Here is a 20,000-nt window from a genome sequence, read left to right on the forward strand (position 1 = left end):
CACACCGCGTTTCAAGTGATTGTTTTAACCCAAACCGTGATCTTGATTTAACCCTAACAAGGAGGTTTTTGTGTCTGAACCTAACCGGACTTTAACCAAACTTTAAAAAAATGACAAAAACATGTACTAAACATGTATGCAGCTGTCTGAACGGCGTGTTTGAGGAATCAGAGGCTCGTTAGATTTGAAGACAGTGTGATTATTCTGTCTAGAAGTGGACTCAGATGGCTTCCAGTGCAGATTGGGTCTGTGTGTGTGTCCTGTGTGTGTGTGTGTGTGCGCGTGACTGTGTATAAGAAGTCGGTGCTAATTTGTGTTTGTTGTGCTTTTGTGCATCTGCATTTGTTGTTGTTGTTGTTGTTGTTGTGTGTGTGTGTGTGTGCTGAGGCAGCAGGTGTTTGTCCACAGTGAGTTTCTATGAGGAATGGGGAATCAGATCTTATTTCCCATGATTCTTCGCTCCCCCCGGGTGTAAAATACATTCAATTTGCCCCCAACTTTTCTTTCTTTCTCTCTCTTTCTTTCTTTCTGTCTCCCTCCCTCTAGTCTGTCCTCTGTGATAGATTGAAGCTGTGTCGTGCTGTGAGTCTTTTGATTAAAGCATTCTTTGTGAAAGTGTGAAAAGTGTGAATGTGTGTGTGCCTGAGGGAGTATGAAGTGTGTTACTCACAGGTATACACACACACACACACACACACACACACACCCGGCATACTGAAATGACTCAATCCTTAGGACTCAAAGAGTAATGTGTTTATATAAAAGTCTGTTCTGAGCTGGCAAATAACACCGAGAGATCGCACACAAAGGAAAAGAAAGAAAGAATTAATTTTGTTTGATTAGGTCAGATGAGGGAAGAGGATGTGAGTAAGAGCCGCCTCTTAAATAGCTTCGGATGCAATGAACCTAAGAAACAGTTGAGATACAGTAGTTCGTACCACCAAAACAACTCCGAGGGGGGTTTGTAACTTTGTAAAGAACTTTTCCATCCTTCACCTTCCACACGTCAACAAAAGCCAGGAGACACGGAGGACAAGGAGAGGGGAAGTCAACAGGTCGTTTGTTTGGTGAGTCAGAGCTGCTCTCCTCAGGCAGTGAAACAGAACGCATTCATGAGAGCGAGGTAGGAACATCCTCATATTAAATCTGCAGCACGCAGGGTCGAGCCTTCAGGTCACAGGCGTGTTAGGTAGGAGGTACGCACACACACAGGAAGCTCCTCCATCGAGTTTCATTTAAACCAAACTGTTTTTTCGATCAAAATTGGAAAATCATTGAAAATCTGAGTGCCGATTGCTATAAAAACGCAATTTAAGGACGGACTGTGAACAAAAAAAGTATGATTTCATGATTCAGAGTTCTAAAGTTGATGTTATTGGTTGTGGCTTAAAACAATACCTTAAAAACAAAACAAAAATAAAGATTAAAATGAGTTTGTTTCTTACTTTTTCTTTCTTACATGCTGTATTTTCTAATAATATGATATCTTAAATGTCCACATGAGCAGAGCGTTGGACAGACTGGATGTTTTAGCTCCACAGTCAGGGAACCTCTGCATATCGATATTTGGAAGATATAGAAAATGACTCATCTGCAGTGTTTTCCCTCAAAATTAGAGGTTACAAGTGACACCGACTCTTACAAAATAGAACTGTAATTTACATAATTACGGTCCTTTTTTCAAAAACATAGTCAGTAATGCAAGCTGTTGGTTGATCAAATGACAACACGTTACCGACTGGATGCTTTGTATTCTAGAAATACTGAATGATTTTTTTTTTTTTTTCCATTTCTGACAAACATGATTTTGACTACATATCCAATATAAATTTGTTCCACTTAAACACACAGCATGTGGTGGTTATCGTTAACACTTGATGAGCTGGATTGATCGTATCGGAGTTGGGTCATGCTGATCTGTGTGTGTGTGTGTGTGTGTGTGTGTGTGAACTTATCTGTTCTTTGTGAGATGAACTGCTAAGTTCAAGGAGCTGCGAAATAGACCTAGAATGTTTCACTGATAAGACAGCGACATACAGGGATAGACGGAGAGAGGTGAAAAAAATGTACAAATATGAGGGTAAAGTGGAGGAAAAATAAGGTAATTTACATCTTGAGACATATTTCAAACATGGTAATTCATTTCAGTCAATGCAGTTGAAGTAAATACGTTGCAAACACAACCATTCAGGGAAATTAAAGATACTTTCAAACTGCATATAGAAACATAAAAGAGGCATTCTTCTTCACATTCTTCAAATGATTGACATTTATTACAAGTCATTTTATTTGGTAATGATAAGACTGTTCTCACAAAGGTGGACGTCCCTATGAATAAGTCAGACAGGGTGAAACATGAAGGGTCAGACGAACACGTTTTAATTAAACCTGGGGGTCACCCAAACTTACTCCTGGTTCAACTTTGATCTACCACTCTTTCTATAGTTGTGCACCTATAAGTCCTTCAAATTAAATAACATGAACTGGTATAGGTCCATACACTCCTTAACAACACGTACAAGAACCTTCTGATCTGATGCCCCCATCAACAGGACGACAACATGTGTCCATGAGTTCCAAAAGTTTGGTTTGGTTGCAGTTTTTCGGTTACTTATTTGGTTTGTTTTGCACCTTAGTGAGAAGAAAAATATCACCAAATCAAGTCTGACTCTTTCCTTGTTCCAACCAGGAGGATATGTTTGGGTGACACCGGTGTAGATGCCCCATTATGTTGAATGTATTACCGTTAGCATACCTGACATGTGTCAAGCAATGCTTACAGACAGTCTCTCTCCTTTACTGACAACATTCACTCCCTCGCTATCGCAGTCAACGCTGCATCCAAAATGTTCCCACAGTGCTGACGAAAAAAATAATGGTGCATCTTCAAACATTTTCTCCTCCACATGCCATCTCCACACTGTATTCTTGACTCTTAGCTTCCGTTTCCTTCTCTCCGGTTCCACCTACGTGACTTGTCATCGGTATACTGACAGTTCATTGGACAGCTACTCTCCAGGGAAAGGGGATGAGGAAAGAGAAGGGAGAGTCCTGCATGCACACAACAACCTAACAACTTTTGTTGGCTCAAAATGTGCAAACCAGGCTGTGGTTTGTGTAGTGAACGGTTCGGTTTGGTACGGTTCGGTTTTGTGTTCTCGCTCTCCACTGGTGAAACGGGAGAGAGAGAGAGATTTTGGTGGAGTAAATGTCATTTTCAGTGCAACTGATTTTTCCATCTTTTCCGCCACCCAGACGATATCTTTCCTCTCCTCTCTGGTGGGCTGAGGCCCTCTGTATCTCTATCACACACTCTCCTCTCTCTCTCTTTCTCTCTTTCAAACATCCATACAGACACACACACACACACACACACACACACACACACAAACACACACACACACAGACACACTTTTCATTTTCTGTGTCTTTGAATCTTTCTCTCTTCCTGAGAACAAGGCAGAGCTCAGATAGATTTGATAGCACTTTTTGGATTTGCCATAAACACACATAACAAACAAACACAAACAGACACACACACGTACACTATAAGTAAGGCGGGTTATAAACTGCCAGCAGTGGAGAGGTGATAAAAACTTAATATTACCAACACCACAACTATTACTCCTAAATCTTCACTCCTTCACCCTTTTTCCGTCATTCTTTTTCTCGCTTTACCTTTTTTTTTTATCTTCTCTTTCTCTAAATATATAAACTATACAAGTGCGTGTTTGTTACGCCGGCTGTCAGGAGAAGCAGACAGTGAAATGAAATGACAACCATTTAGATCGGCAGGACCTGATTACAACCACTACTGACTTTGTTGTGCTCTCTCTCTTTCCCCTTTTAACTTTTGTTCAGTCTTCTGCTACAGCATCTTGTTCAATCATCTATCTAACTTTTTTGTGAAATAAGTTCTCTGTTCATTCTCTGTCTCCCTGGCCTCTCCGCAGTGCATCATCCTTTATTTTTTACTTACCTTTTTTTTTTTTTTTTTACTTTAAGAGCTCTTTTATTTTCGGAAAGGATTCCTGTAACTGGTTTCAGAGACAGATCTGTGTGTCAGGGTGGAGTAGGGGGCATGTTAGTAATCTCCCTACAGTCTGATATCAAATAAAGAATTCCTGATGGTTATGGAGCACCCTGTGCTGTTTTACCCTGTATTTAGATGATATTGTCTTTTTCTGTTAATGATTGTCAAATACATCTTTATGCACATGGTAGTTTTATAGTTTTCTCAACTAGTTATTGAGAAATTACAATCGTGCCCCGAATTCACAGCTGGATGGGAATGTAGCATCAGACTTGCTGTACTTTCATCATGACTGCAGAAGAGAAGCAGTTGTTTTGTCATCACCAGTTTGGTACTTGGTACATTAAAAAGAAAATCTTCACTGGCTACTCATCATTCAGACTGATCATTTTCCATAATTCAGTCATATTTTATCATTCAAACTGGATGCTTCACCAGCTTCAAGTGGGATTCTTATCTATTTATTCATTTTATCTTATTGTAGATGGCTCAGAAAACGTAAGTCAAAGTAACAAAGTGCACAGACAGCTGGGCTTTTGCTGGACATCCATGCACACATACACATGCTAAAAAGACAGTAAAACCCTAAAACTAACATATATAAACATAATTGTTCAGACACACAAGATGAAACACGCATCCACACACACGTCATCATCAAAATAAACATAAAAACACTTAAGCAGAAAAGCACACTTAAATATATACGTAATTATACAAACACATTCAAAAACACACAAGACAAGACGTGTACCCTCTTTTCTCTTTCTTCCCTTATTGTTCTACTGCACACACACACACACGCACACACACACACACACACACACACACAGACATTATGACCCATGCTAGGGTTGTAATACAGTGTAGTAAAAAGTAGATCCATACACTTTGTACCCTCAGAGTGTAGTAACACGGGTCGCTTTTGAGTGTGCGATGCGTCCTCAGACAACAAGGCCCCAGGATACACAAGATAAAACCTTTACAGGGCTGTGCCTGCTGCACACACACACACACACACACACACACACACACACACACACACATACAGTACATATACACAGAAATCTTTATTGGCCCACAGTTACTCCTGCTGTATCTCATTTTAAAACTTCATGAGCACTGCTTGTTTTTACCACAGTGTGAGTGTGGCTTCTGCAGAGACTAAATGACATCCTGCAGGAGGATGACTCTTGCCAGAAGACTGACGCTATGGCAACCTGTCAGCTGCTGTCAATCAAACACAGACACCAACACATCTCTCCAGCCAGCTGAGACAAAATAAGAGCATTTATGACACCAATTATTATATTTTCTTTCTTTTAATAATAAAAACTGTATGTATGTAAATATACACACCCACACAGAAAAACAAAACACACCTTCTATAGACTGTTCATTCCTACCTTCACTCTCCTTGCTATTTTTCCAAATCCCCTCCACTCCCTTTCATTTTGTCTTCAGTAATTCATCCCTCTTTTCATCCATTGCTCCTCCTCTCCCTCCTCACCCTGTCTTACTCCCAAACATCCTACATTCTTCTTCCCTCCTCCTTTCATCCCTCCATCCACCATCTTCTCACACTTCATTAGGATCACCGTATGAAGGCCAACTGTAGTTGATTGGCATTCTGTGTGCTGTTTCTGTATCCATGTGACGGGGTGTTTGTGTATGTGTGTGTTATTTTACAGTCATTAATCATGCATGTGTGCGTGTCTCTGTATGTGCAGAAGAATATATTCATGAGTAGAAGTGTGTTTATTTACATATTAAAAGATAATTGTGTTTCTTTCTGGGCTGCTAGACTCCAATTCCTTGTGTGCAAATACATGAATCTCTCTGTACGTGTACATACAATCGCAGGCTTCTCTTTGTGTAGGTGTATTAACATACATACAGTAGGAGCAAGAATTTGTGTCTATTTTGAACCAACAAACGTATATTTCTGTGTGTGCGTGTGTGTGTGTGTATGTGTGCTCCCCTCATGTCGTCGTGGGTGCCAGGTTGTGTGTCACTGGGTGGCCTCTGTAACTCTCTGCTGTAAACGATCTGGCAGAGGGTGGGATGGAGGGATGGTGGGAGGAAACAGACGGAGGGAGGAAGTGATTGAGCGGTCTTGCTCTTTCTTCCTGTGGAGTAACATAAGGAGAAGTTGTTGAATACAAATGATGTTAACGGAGAGTAGAGTCTCTGTTAAGGCAGTTGTAAAACACAGTTAACAGGCTGCTGTTAAAGGGATTTTGCATGTTTGAGCCTGTTTACTATAAACTACAGTTTGTAAATTATGTTGCTTTTTGAATGATTTCCAAATATTCCAGATTGAGAAACACATCTGCATGTTGATTAAATATTCCCTTCTTTTCACTAACTAAGACCATTTGAACAGTATAAGAAATAGTTTTATGTGGATTGTCGAGAGGTTTCAGGATTGGATGGGATAGTGTATGGTGGGCTGATCGGGGGTCGAGGAGAGGGATGAAGGGGGTCGATGGCATGGGGATGACTGGGGACCAAATGGAATCACAATGAAGCTGGAGGAACCCAGGGGTCGAGACTCAAGGTGGGGGGGCATGTCTCGATGAGCTTTCTGCTTCATCATCCCCCTGTGGTTCCTAAAATAGGACAAGAAGAATTACTTACGCAGAAGTATTAACCCTAACAAGCATGTCTTTGATGGTGGGAGGAAACCCATGCGGACACGGGGAGTGTTTCGAACCCAGGACCTTCTTGCTGTGAGGCATAAGTGCTAACCACTGTGAGCCACCGTGACGCCCATTGAGAGGGGAGAGAGGAGAAAAATGGTGTTTGGGGGAAGGGGGGGGACTGAGATGAACAAGAGAGGAAGGGGTTAGACACGCCTATATAGGTATGCACGGATGATTGAATTAGTGAGGCGCAGGTGATTGAGTTTTGTGAGAGAGAGGGGCGTGGTCTTGTTCCTGAACTTCAATTATAATTATAAGTAGAAAAGATGCATCAGAATTTTGTCATTTTGTCAGCCTCCAGTTAATCACTCTTAAGAGTATTCTGAAAAAAGTTCTCTTTTATTGAGACAGAAATGAAACGTTTAGAAAATGTGACACATACAATGAAAGAAGGAAACTACACTTTTAAGTATAACTGAAGCCTTTGTTGACAAAATTGTTCTTCTTGCATTTCAGGATGATGAGGATAATTTCTTTTCTTGTTCTCTCTATTTCTTTTAATTCTCTTTTTTTTTTTTGAAGGAAACCATTCATACTTCTTTGAAAACATTTGAGACCGAGATTCTCTGAATTGTGAAGATAAACATTTTTCACACTTGGTGATGAATAAACCCCGAGAACAAAGGTTCATGAATGTTAAGAAGGGGAACACAGCTGCATTTTATTTTGAACGGAACACATTCAAATGCATGCAGTGCACACACACACACACACACACACACACACACACCTACTCTCACACATACATAGATATGCTTATTATATTTCACTCTCTCCTGCACTCACAAAGGCACACATAGACTCAGAGACACACACACACACTCCATATAGTTGAGATGTATGAGTGTGCGGTGACTGACAGTTGATTCATCGGTCCCACAGCCACCATACATATTCTACTGGGGCCCTGAGGAAAGTAAAAAAAAAAAAAAAAACTTGCAGAGTGAGATCAGGACTTTGCTTTTAGACACCAGGAGGAGAGGGGCCATTATTCTTTGCTAGCATAACGCAGCTGTCAACTGACAAAGCACCTGTCACAGTGAAAAAAAAAAAAAAGATTAATATTAAAAGACCCCAGACCTCAATCTTAATATGATTCTTTTAGTTGCAGTTGTTTTGGAAGGTTAATTTTGAAAATGTTTTTTTACCAAGGTGTGCATGCATGAACCTCTTTTTCAGCATCATAACCCCCAAACAAATCGATATAATCATCATCATTGAAGCTCTTTTGCTATCTTGGTAACAGTGCACTAGCTAGTTAGTATATTGACTTTAATATGATAATTATATACTGTACATGTACATGTTGGTCATTGGAGTGTGTGGAAATAGAGATGAAACTGTGCTAAAGTGAATTTAAGCTAAAAATGAAAACAGCAATGTAGCTTTGACCAGGGGCATAAAATTACGTCCATATCTGCAACAGTGCAATGGAAAATAATTGACAGAATAGATTATCTTTTCTAATGCACAGCATGCTAAAAATTGGTATAAAAGACCAGCATGAAAATGGAATTTTGAAAAATAGATAATTTCTACCTGCTTGAGAGCTGTGTGAGTATTGTTTGTGCATGTTTACCTTTATTTAATGAGTGATAGTAGAAAGGTAAATATAAATGAGGGGAGAGAGAGGAGGGGTGACATGCAACAAAGGTTCCCTGGCAGGTTCAAACTGGGGACGTTGGGATTATATGGTCATATTATTGGACTTGTAGGCCACCAAAACATCCTGATATTGTTAAAAGATGACATAGAGTCATGTTTTCCTTGTGCTATTTTCTAGCAGGGGCATGTGTCTACATCTCAATAAGGCCATGGTAAACAGAAAACATTTCCCAATCTAAAATAACACTATTTCAGCTGTGATAAAAGTTCAACATTATCAAGAGGTCAGTCCACACTGTATAGCACTGTTATGTGTTTTCTGTACAACTCAGGCAGATCTTTTTATATCATTATGCTGAAAAGAGTGTCATGACCGCTGTCCAGGGTGCTGATCCTGAGATCATCAGAGATGCACGAGCTGTCTGTTATAATTACCATAGTTCATGCTGATGAGCAGGATTCTCAGTGGCACAGTCTGATGACTAACAGATAAACTCCGATTAATTTCACTGTCATTGTTTCCATCTGTTCCTGTTGCTGTTAAACCGAGTGTGTTGCAGATTTAGATTGCTGCGTCATGACACGGCTTTGTTAGTTAATACCGTTTAGGCTGCTTCTCATTGGTTTAAAGAGAATATAGAGAGTTAGAGAGCCTTGCATGGGCTGCAGGGGTTTCATTTACACCTAGCTGATCAGTGTACAGTAGACAATGTTCATGTTGCAAAGTGTTTAATGTAACTTTTGGCAGATATTCATCTTTGTTAACTGACATATACAGTATAGTGCTTTTGCCCTGGATTTACAAAGCCTTACATTTACCCTCACACACACACACACACACACATTCATACACTAATAGTGAAGAGTATAAGTGTCCACTTGTGTATTTGGGGTTCAGTGGACATCACGCTCTAGCACCTGAGCTACTTTTACCTTCGGACCAGTTCCTCTAACAGAATACATTATCTCCTCATGCAGTATTTGTGATTTCTGATGTTCCTCTTTAATTCAACCAGTTCTATCTATTTTCTGTGCTTTTGAGCATTTTTAACCATTGTTTATTATTTCACGGAGGTCTCTCTCTTTATCTGGATGTCTGATATCTCATTTTGAAAAGAAGCTGCCATCTAGAGTTTGGTTTTGAAAAAAAAAAAAGAGAGAAGGGGAGTAATAAAACATCCTATGCTTTTAGGCTTGACAGAAGGCCATTATTTTATAGTAGCATAATGTGAAAGTCTAGTGGCAAAGTTGCTGTCACCAACATGTCAACAACATGATGGATTAGTGCTACAGGTAAAGAATTTCCTCTCTTAAATGTCTCCTTTAGCTTTTAGTGGCAGCTAAGAGTTTAAGCGTCTCCTTTCACTTTACGTTTACATCATTCTGTAGCCATTTAGCTGTGATGGCAGCGTACGCTTGATTCTTAGATCACATTGACAGTTATTTATTTTGCACACTAACAGTTCAATGGGTCTACGAGGGTCTAATGTAAAACTTTATTCTCAGATGAAAGTAAAACTGGGTTTAGATACAATCATGAGTGCAAGATCTTCAGAAAACCCCAATAAACTTGAAAATATCGACCTCCTATAAATTTCTGTCATCAGGTTTATGCTTATTTGTACTGGGGAAACCAACTGAGGTCTGAAAATATCATGAAAACAGGTGGTACATAAAGCATCACATAATGAAATTATGCATTTCAAATTGTGTTAGTTTTGAAAATTACACTAAGCACCCCAAGAGGGGACGTTCTTCAACATTCATTCATTTTTTCATTGTATTACACACTTAGCTACCACTGATTGGACTTTAATGTAGTTTTCAGGGAAGATGAATTCTGTAATGCATTTTAATTTAACAGTAATAAGCTCAGGTGGTGGGGGTACAGTTACAGTCAAAGATGCTGATGTATTTATTTTCTGATTGGATCTGAGACTGAACTGCGTGATTCAACAGGAACAACATGTTTTATTGCCTTTTTAATCAAATATTCTCTGATTTTGTTGCATTAAAAAGGAAAAAAATCTGAATCTACACTAATCTAACCATCTCTTCTCCCATTTCACAGCTCCACCCACCCCCATCGCTCCACCAGAGCTTCTCGCCGTCGGCGCCACCTACCTTTGGATCAAACCCAACGCCAACAGCATCATCGGTGACGGGCCAATCATCCTGAAGGAGGTAGAGTACCGCACCACTTCAGGGAACTGGGCAGAGACCCATGTGGTTGACTCCCCCACCTATAAACTCTGGCATCTGGATCCAGATGTGGAGTACGAGATCAAGGTCTTGCTGTCCAGACCTGGGGAGGGAGGAACAGGGCCCCCGGGGCCACCGCTGGTCACCAGGACCAAATGTGCAGGTGAGTGATGCCAACTTTATTCCTCTTTCTTTCTCTTTTTCCTTTCTTTTATTCTTCCAGAGTTTGTGTCAGTTTTTAAACTTCCCTTTACCTTTGCGGTTCTTTCCTTTATTTACCTTTTTAAATCAATTTTGATAGTTGCTAGTTGCTCTTTCGTCTTGCTGCTGTTGTTGGGAAAGATGACTGCATTGTGGAGCAGATGATCATGCTGAAAGTATGAAATGAATATTCAACTCACTCATCAAATAGAATATTGATATCAGGTGATTGTAGTAATGACAGTCATCTGATTTATTGACGGAGAGAGGAGAAGGAGCAAAATAAGAAGAACAGAAAAAAGAAGGGGAAAAGCAGAAAAAAATGTTTCCAATTAATTCTTCTTGGGAACAAGAGCACAAATCAAAGATGATGGTAATTGGGATGTTAAGAAGAGTTGAAGGAGAGGTGGAGTGCGGGGGCTGGAAGAGGAGGAGGGAGGAAGAGGAGGAGGAGGAGAAGGTGAGGGAGGTTAGGTGGGGGCAATCATGGCCGATAATGAGGATCCCAGCGGGGGTGTTAAGGACACAACGAGTGGCAGTTCATTTGATAAAGTGACAGCCCATCAGATCTCTGACGGCCTTTTTGTGACTGTGTGTGTGTGTGTGTTTCTACATGTGTGTGTGTGGACTAGTTAATCCAGCAGGAAGCCACCACTTCCTTTCTTTTCCTTCTGTTTTTCTCTCCTTTTATCTAATTGTTTTCTCTTCCTGCTTGTCTCTTCACTTTCTCTTCTTCCTAGCTCCTTTCTCCTTTTGTTCTTTACTTTCACATTTCCCTCTTTGTGCACTCATTCTCCTCTCCTCCTCCATCTTTTTGTTTCTTTTTCTCCCTTTTTCCTGTCTTTTACTATATTCTACCTTCTCTTTGTTACTCTCACTTGACCGTTTTTCTCAAGAGCTTTTGCAGATGCAAAGATAGGAGACTAAAGCCTTTGGAAGTGATTTTTTTTTTTTGAGAGAGAGGATTAGAGATGGAGGGAATAAGAAAGAAAAAGGGGGATATGGAGAGTAGAGAAAGGATAGAAATGGTGGAAAGTGAAGGTGCTGGTCTGTAAAGTAATTCTCCTCAAACTGCATCTAACCTTTGATTCACAGTGGAGACAGAGAGAGAAATAGTGCTGCTTCCCTGCTGTATTTTGTATGTTTTTTTTTTTAGATATTTTAGTGCCTGTAAGACAGTGTAGCTACTGTGTTTGTGTGTCTCTTGGGGCTATGTTGTTTGTGTTACAAGTAAGAATATGTCAGAACTTTGGAGGATTACATTGTCAGGTGCTTTAATTTAATTGGAATGGGAATTTGATTTGTCTGCGGTTGTGGTTATGTGTCAGATTTTACACTGATTTTGTTTTTTTTGTGTACACGTCTCTCGCTGTGTGTAGCCTATCTGTTCCTGTGTTTCATAGTACTTGTGTAATCTGTGTTTTTACCTCAGTGTATGTGTGTGTGTGTGTGTGTGTGTGTCAGTGATTTTTTTTGTTTTTTTTACTCTGTGGTAATAAGCAGGTGAAAATTATGTGTTAACAGCACAGACTCCCTCTTGCTCTCCTTCCCTCCCTCTCACTTTCTTCTCTCTTATTCTTTTCATCTCTCTCTACCTTTCTCTTCCATCTTAAAGAAAAGTCTGGCGCTATTCATTATCAGCAAATCCCTATTAAAGACCAATACCAATAATGCATAAGTCCATCTCTCAGTACTTTATAACTTGCCTTCCCTGTCTTCGTTCCTACTAAAAATATAGATTGTTTTTTTTCTTCCCCTGAACAGCTCAGCACTTTACTTTTAGCAAACAATTCTCAATTAGGTTGAAATAGGGTGAAACTATTTTCAGCTGCGGGTTAATACACATTTTTTGACTAAAAAATAAACAGTGTTAGGATATATTGGGCTTTGGCTATGCAGAAAATCATTGATTCATTGGTTTTGGTCTCATGGGGTTTGTCTTCGATAATATGTTACACTATAGTATACTTACTCCATCACCCTTTGCCCTTATTCTCTCCGTTCAGCTTGTAAACCTAAACTAGACCGAGGTTGATGACAATGATGAAGATTTGGATGAGGGAAGGCAACAGAGATAGTAGACACAGTAAGACAGGAGTAAGAAAAAAGGGAGAAATAGTTGTACTTACAAAGTGTGGAATGAATAAAGATGAAAAAACTAGACTGGTATATGTAGCAGGGAGGAAAAGAGGATGTTGAGAGAGTGGAAGTGTTGGGAGAGGAGAGATTAATGAGGAAAAGGAGGAGGAGCCAGAAAGAAAGAGGAGGATAAAGATGCTGAGGAAGAAGAGAGGAGGATGAAAAGAGAGGAGAGTGGAGGAGAAAAAGCGATGGAAGAAGGACAAAGAGAGGGAAAGACGGAGTGAAGGTTGATGTGAAGTGAAGTGGAACAGAGGTGGTCACTGTGTGTGTGTGTGTTTGTTGGTTTGTGTGTAAAGCATTGTAGAAAGGAACATGTGTTTCTGAGCTAGTGGCGCTATGTTGAACTGTCACAACCATTCACAGGGTGTGTGTGTGTGTGTTTGATTGTGTGTGTGTGTGTGTGACGGGATTGGAGCAGGCAGGTATGACAGATGTTCACAAGCCTGCTGGCTACTAGGAGTGTTAAGGCCAGAATACACCGCCATTGAATCGAGTGCGTCAAAAAAGCCGCCCCTGTTATTCTCTACGGACAACCCTACACCAGCGGGGGCTAGGTGCATGCCAGCGCATGTCGATGTGCCACCCTGCAACATTTCATGCCGCTATCCTATTTCTAGCCTTGCTGCCCCCCTCACAAAAAAAAAAAAAAAAAAAATCAGAGAAAAAGCTGTTTTTTACTTCAATACACTGCTGGCCCAGCTACAGATGTTATTTATTAGTTTGTTTCTTGCTTTTCACTGTAGTTTTAATTGTTTCACTTGTGCCTGTATCTACAAGCCTAAAATAACATAAATAAATAAACTCCACTCACTCCCTGCTCCCCTTGTACATCCCGGCTCTCGTAGCAGCGTGTCTTCTCCTCTGTTCCCGTGGCAGCTTGACTTCCTCTCCTCACCTCATGCTGTAGAACACCTCATATGTGTAGAACAGTGGATGACTAGTAGTTGATGTTGCGAAACATCCCGAGGTATACAACCCACAGTCCCATCATTACAACGACAACGGCAAAAAAGACACTGCCTGGCAAGCCATAGCTCTGGAGATCAGCTCTCCAGGCGCTGTGTGTTGTCTTCCTGATGACGCGCTGCAGCGCGACGCTTCCTATTGGTGCCAGGGGCAGCGCTTGACGTGTGTCGTGTGATGCGCCATGGCACTGCGGCGGCGGCGGTGTGTTTTCAGCTTTAGTGTACGTGTGTTTGTGTGTGTGTTTGTCTCCACACCTTTTGTGTTCATCTATCTGTTCATGTTAGCATCTAAAGCCCAGCTCAAGCCTCAACAAAAGGCCCAATGATTGCTTTAAAGCAGTTATATGTAGCGTTTTCAAACATAAATCATTTTAATATCAGATTTATTGCGATACGATAGTAATATATAAACAGTATAGTGCGACTCTGATGCAAAAGTTCTACAAATGCATCTTTGTAACACGTCGTTTTTGGGCGTTTGTTGAAATGACTGATGCAGTCGTCTTTCTTGGGAGGAGAGTCCCCTCTGAAGAGACGTTGTTGGCAGCTATATCAATATTTTTAAATTGTTTTGGGTCCCCTTATACCACCAACCTTCTGACACCACTAAATGTATTATGATTCAATCTACTGATTTTCATGGTATGAATGAAACCTGCTCTAAAATGGAGCGGAACAGGCAGCCTTATAGAGCAATTTAGGGGGCAGTTTAGGGAAAGAATACAAAAATATTTTTGCATGAAGCATATGACTTTTTTTTTTTTCCTTCACTGTTCCATCAGATTAGCAGCGCTGCCTGAGCTTGTACAGATCAAACACTCAGGCTCGAGTACTGATTACAAAGACGTCCTGCAGATGATAAGTCACGTTTGATTCCTGCAGCAGGTAATTTATCCATAAATAGATATTGTCTAAGAGACTTTAAGCAAGACATTAAACCCCAAACTGTTCATTGTGTCTCAGTCTATCTGCAATAAAGTATCAACTAAAATATAACGGCTTGAAGTGAATCTCTATGGGGATTTGTTATAAACAATTATGCTAAAGTTGTTGTATTATATGCAAACAGTTAGAGCTACACAGATGGGCTATCACGCTAACTGTTATGCCAGTGCTGATGAACAAAATTGCTTACAATTATAACAATGCTAATTGGCAGTATTGCTTAAAAAAAGCAAGTTGGAAACAGAGAAAAAAGTGTAAAGAACCAGAAGGCAGTTGGAAAAAACCTTTATCAATGCTAAAAGTTTGTCAAACTTTCTGCTATACTTAAGCATAACGACAAATTAATAAAAAAAAAAAAAGATAATTTGGAAAGAAAAAATCATATCTATCTATCTATGCAGCCAGTAGCCATGCCGTTGATCACCAAAGTGAGTTTAAAAAAAATGCATTAACAGATGTGTACAAGTCTTGTACTCTGGATGATACTATCCAACACAAAGCGAGCCCTGGTGGCTGGTGGCTCCACACACACTATTGTTGTTCCGCCTCGTAGTGGATGTCGCAGCCGGCTGTCAGGTGGCCGTCCGTCACTCACTCAAAATGGGATTCAGGCCATTTCACCCAAAAACCGGCGCTGCGGTGGCTTCAGGGAATCCAACAACGATTTTAGCCATGTGCCTTCTCTAGCGTGGCGCATTTGTGAGAGCGGTGTGAAGAGTAGATTGAGGAGGAGAGCTAAAATGAACTCTCTACTTTGCTGGAGGTGCAGCGAGGACACGGCCTTGATAATGATTGATTTCATCATGCGCCCCTCTACCTCTTTTCTCTTGCTCCCGTCCCTCCATCCCTCCCGCTCATCCTTACTTTTCAAGGCTTTTCTAATAACTCAACAGTCTGTTTTCATTTGGATAATTTCTCTTTATACCCATCTCTTCTTCTTTAACCGGGACCAGTTGTTTCCTTACTCCTCTAATTTCATATGTATGTGCAACTTCCATTGTTTTGTCCTCACCTGTTGCCACACAAACACTCCCCTGACATTTTCCCATCCTGTCAACTCTTCCTTTTTCCTCTCCTCCATCTTTCTCCACCGCTCCCTATACCTCTTTATCCCCCCTTCCTCCTCTCCTTCATCCAGAATATTACCTTAAACTCAATATTCCCTAACCATAAAATGTGAATATTGGCTGTGATCTCTGTCTCTATAAATATCAGCTTTTAACTTTAGCATTACCTCTTCAAAGTGCAGCTACATCCTCCTCTAATCCCCACTCCTCACTTCTTCTTCTTCTTCACCTCCTCCTCCCCACCTCTCCTCTCTTTAATATTTTTATGTGAAGGATGATAATGTAAGTGTTGGCTAATATGTTACCCTATAAAGATGGACCTTTAATTCATCCGCTGTATATAAATCTTCCTTTAGTATACTTTCTCTGCCTTTTCTCCCGTAACATTTCCTTTCCCTCTCTCTTCTTTATGGGAGGCAGATGCTAATGTGAATGTTGGCTAATATGCAGCACTCTAAAAAAGACTTAATTCACCTGAGGGTTATATACTACATCCCAACACCTTCTCTCTTCCCCCCCACATCTTGCCCATATCTTATAAAGTAGATCTTTATGTGAAGGATGGTAATGTAAGTGTTGGCTAATGTGCTGCTCCATAAAGATGGATTTTTAATTCACCTGCTGGATATATACTGATTTGGCTGACACCACTGCTCCGCCGTTCTGCCAAGCCAAGCAGTTTCGATGCAGTTAAGAGAGTGCATCCTTTCTGTATCAAACGTTACAAGAATCAAACCGTTCAGAGCTCCCGTTTTTACAGATGCAGCGGTATGATATAATAGTCTGAATCCAGACAGTTTATTTTTTTTTAATAAGCACATTGTGTTGTAAGAAACAAATAACATATGGCAAGCCTGCACTGGTGCTCTTTCAAGCTACCTGTTGTTGAGGTAACTGTAGGCTTCAGTCAGAAGCAGATGTCATCAGATTGTACATAGTGACTGCCAAATTACTCCAAATCTATCTTTCTTCATTCGCTTATTTCTCCATTCGTAGACCTTTGTTGTCAGAAATCGACAAACTGACACTGCCGGGAAGCCTCTGCTGTGAGCAGGGAACGGCTATGCTTTCCATTCTTTAATCTGTATACCTGCACTAGAGGTTGATATTTAGAAGCGTTCCTCTCATGTACCTCTTGGCAACTCTGTGAGCTCCACCAGAAATTCTCATCTTTTGAAGACCACATCTGGAAACTGTAGCTTCCCCTCCAATATCAACCCTAATCTTTCATGATGGCACCATTAGCAGTAGACTTTTGGCCTTTTGGACTCACCTGACTTGGTTCCTTTCTGAACAAAGGTGACTGGTATATTTAATTCAGCAGCCATTATATTTGCATCTTCTGCTTTAATGTGTCAACCAAAGCCAACAGAAACAACTTGAAATGTTAAGATATATTTAAATAGTATTTTGTCCATATGGCATCTTTCTTTAACATTTTAATCACCAACCGTGATTGTAAAGACACATGGATGTGGCAACGATAGGCACAGCTTTACAGTGGATTCTATGGGGAATCACCAGATGAGCAATTAGTCCAAAAAAGTTTAAAGTGGTAAATGAAGAGGAACATACTTAAACTGCCCCTTAAAATCGCCAATTACACTTGCAAAACTCTAGTACAATAGTTAAGGGATCAACCAGGTTTAATAATTCAGTCTCTTTTCCCCTGTCGCTTTGCCTCTTCCTTTGCTTTCTTTGGTCCCATTCACACCTTCTTGTTGCTCTCTGACAAAAACCTATGTGCTGAACATCTTGAACCAGAACAGCGTCTTTTAATCAAGATGCTGCATGGAGTAAAGGAGGCTTTCACGTGTCAAGGAGTTTGCTTCCACATCGCTAAGAGCAATTGCACCATTCACATGATTGTACAAAGTGGCTAGTTTTTGCTGATAAAAAAGCTCCCTGTTAAATAGATACATGAAGAGTTTCATTTGTTTCCTTGCAGTGTGGATGGAAATCTATGGTACTTTTCCATTTTGGAGTACTTGTTCAGTAGAAAGTAAAAAATGTGGCTTCCTGCCACTTCCTGTTAGTCTAGTCTCTGCTAAGGAGCTGCTCAAAGGACAGGCAGGACACAAAAACACAAATGACCAAAGAAAATGTAGTTTTTTTTCCAAGTAAATAATGTTTCATATGATAATAGAAGTGGCATGAATATGTTGTTACCTTAGGAAACTACAAAACACTCTTCACTCTTCAAAAAACGTTAATGAAAACCATATGTCTTTGCTGTCATAAATAAAAATTCAGTTTTGCATGCAATGTCTCTCTTCAGCATTTTTCAAAAAAAAAACCCTTATGTGCAGTTTTTTTTTTCCACTGAAATCATCAGACCAGGGGAACTAAAATCCATCTTCACAGGGGAGCTCATGAGTCGTAATCATACCTTTGAGAAGAGCAGACTTGAATGGAGGATAAAAACTCAACTCTGATCACACAAAACAGCCTATTGTACTCACATTTCATTATAAGAAAGTCTCTTGGACTCGTCTGTTTTTTTGTGTCCTCTCTCTCTTTTCTGAGAGCATCAATTCTTTTCTTTTCTTATCATGCTACCGTATGTGAAACCCACTGTCCTTCTGTGAATTGTTATTGTCCCTTTGAGTATCTATGTTGGCATATTTCTTCATCGCTCAGTCTCAGAACACCTGCCACATCCCTGTCCTCTGTTCTCTCATTCTTTTCCAGGCCCAACCCTTTCACTTTCCTGTCTTTTAAGGTCATTGTACATGTTTTTAGCTCCTCCGCAACCCGACATTCTCTTGTTCACATACTGAGGCAGACAACCACCCACAGAGTGCCTTATACCCCCCCCCCCCCCCCCCCCCCCCTCCTCCCGAGTCCCTTTTTTAAATTCACTCTGATGTCTTGTCACGCTTTCAGCGTAGTTTCATTGTTGGCTGTTGTTATGGCTTTGTTGCAATTTTGAAATCCTCCTTCTCTGAGTGCTCCTCTTTTAACTAACTGAAGCATGACGAGATTTGAAGGACATACACCGTCCTCAGTGATTGAGATGCATGACATGGTTTGAGGGTTATTACAGTATGTTACATTCAACTTCAGAACCAACGTCTTAAATCCATTGTACATTGTACTATGCTGTACATGGAAGACAATTGGTATATATTATATGTGTCCAATTGTGAGGCTAACTGACACCAATACAACAAAACCTTCATCAGGCCATGAGATTAAACTAATATTCCAGGGATTCATGTCACACCTGTCCTCTAAAACCAAATGTAAACAGTATAAATACCAAGAACACAGCTTGCTGCAATCAAAATAACCAAACTGACACTGTCTAAAGTGTCAAAACTTTATAGACAACCTTCAATCATTATATTTCCCAGCTGAATCCAGTATTCATTACATTATTTCAACAGGCATTTAAACAATGTAAAGCAAACATTTTCCACTAAACTCAATATAAAACAACACATTTTTAATCAACAGTTGGATGATGTGATACTACAAGGCCAAACTATACATACTGGGGAACATTCTTGTGCTACATGGTTTAATGTGAGATTGTGGGAAGCACCGATTCATGTGAAACCTCACAAAAAAAAAAAAACAAAAAAAAAAAAGAAATGAGGTGTAAATCAAACTGCATGTGTGTGTGTGTGTGTGTGTGTGTGTGTGTGTGTATGTTCAATAACCTCCAAGACATAGTTTGTGTGTTTGACAGAGATGAGGCTGATCTGCTGCATTTCCCATTAGCACATAGACTGCATCGATTCATTCTTTACTTCTTGTACATATAAAAAAAAAAAAAGACATTGTGAAGGCTCAGCTGTGTCTTGTTCATAAGTTGCCAGTGCGTTATTTAGAACAGAAAAGACTTCCATTGTTGGATTTAGACTCCCCAGACAATCTGCTCCATCTGCCTTCTCTGTCACATCTCATTTCTTATTGGATGAAAAATCAAACACTAACCAGTTACTGTGTTAATGTATTGCATAAATGCACCATCCTTTCCTGGATTCTCGCTGTATAATTTTATTTTATTTTTATTTTTGGTTTCAAGAGGGTTTGCACTCCAAATTCCACAATCCTGGGGAAATACTGGACAGCAACAGTGAATGTGAAACATCTTCCTGTCAATCAATAACTCATTTAGTTGCCTTTG

The 20,000-nt window shown here is 40.2% G+C and overlaps 1 protein-coding gene across 1 annotated transcript in view; it reads left to right on the plus strand.

Moving 5' to 3' along the window:
* Positions 1-20,000, plus strand: part of ptprt (protein tyrosine phosphatase receptor type T) — a 280,227-nt gene that overhangs the window by 52,379 nt on the left and 207,848 nt on the right. Inside the window, exon 8 of the mRNA XM_044348580.1 lies at positions 10,415-10,708. Within this exon, the coding sequence (XP_044204515.1) occupies positions 10,415-10,708 (294 nt within the window). The remainder of the gene's footprint in view (positions 1-10,414; positions 10,709-20,000) is intronic.

This window comes from Thunnus albacares, chromosome 4 (assembly GCF_914725855.1).
Source record: "Thunnus albacares chromosome 4, fThuAlb1.1, whole genome shotgun sequence".
NCBI lineage: Eukaryota > Metazoa > Chordata > Actinopteri > Scombriformes > Scombridae > Thunnus > Thunnus albacares.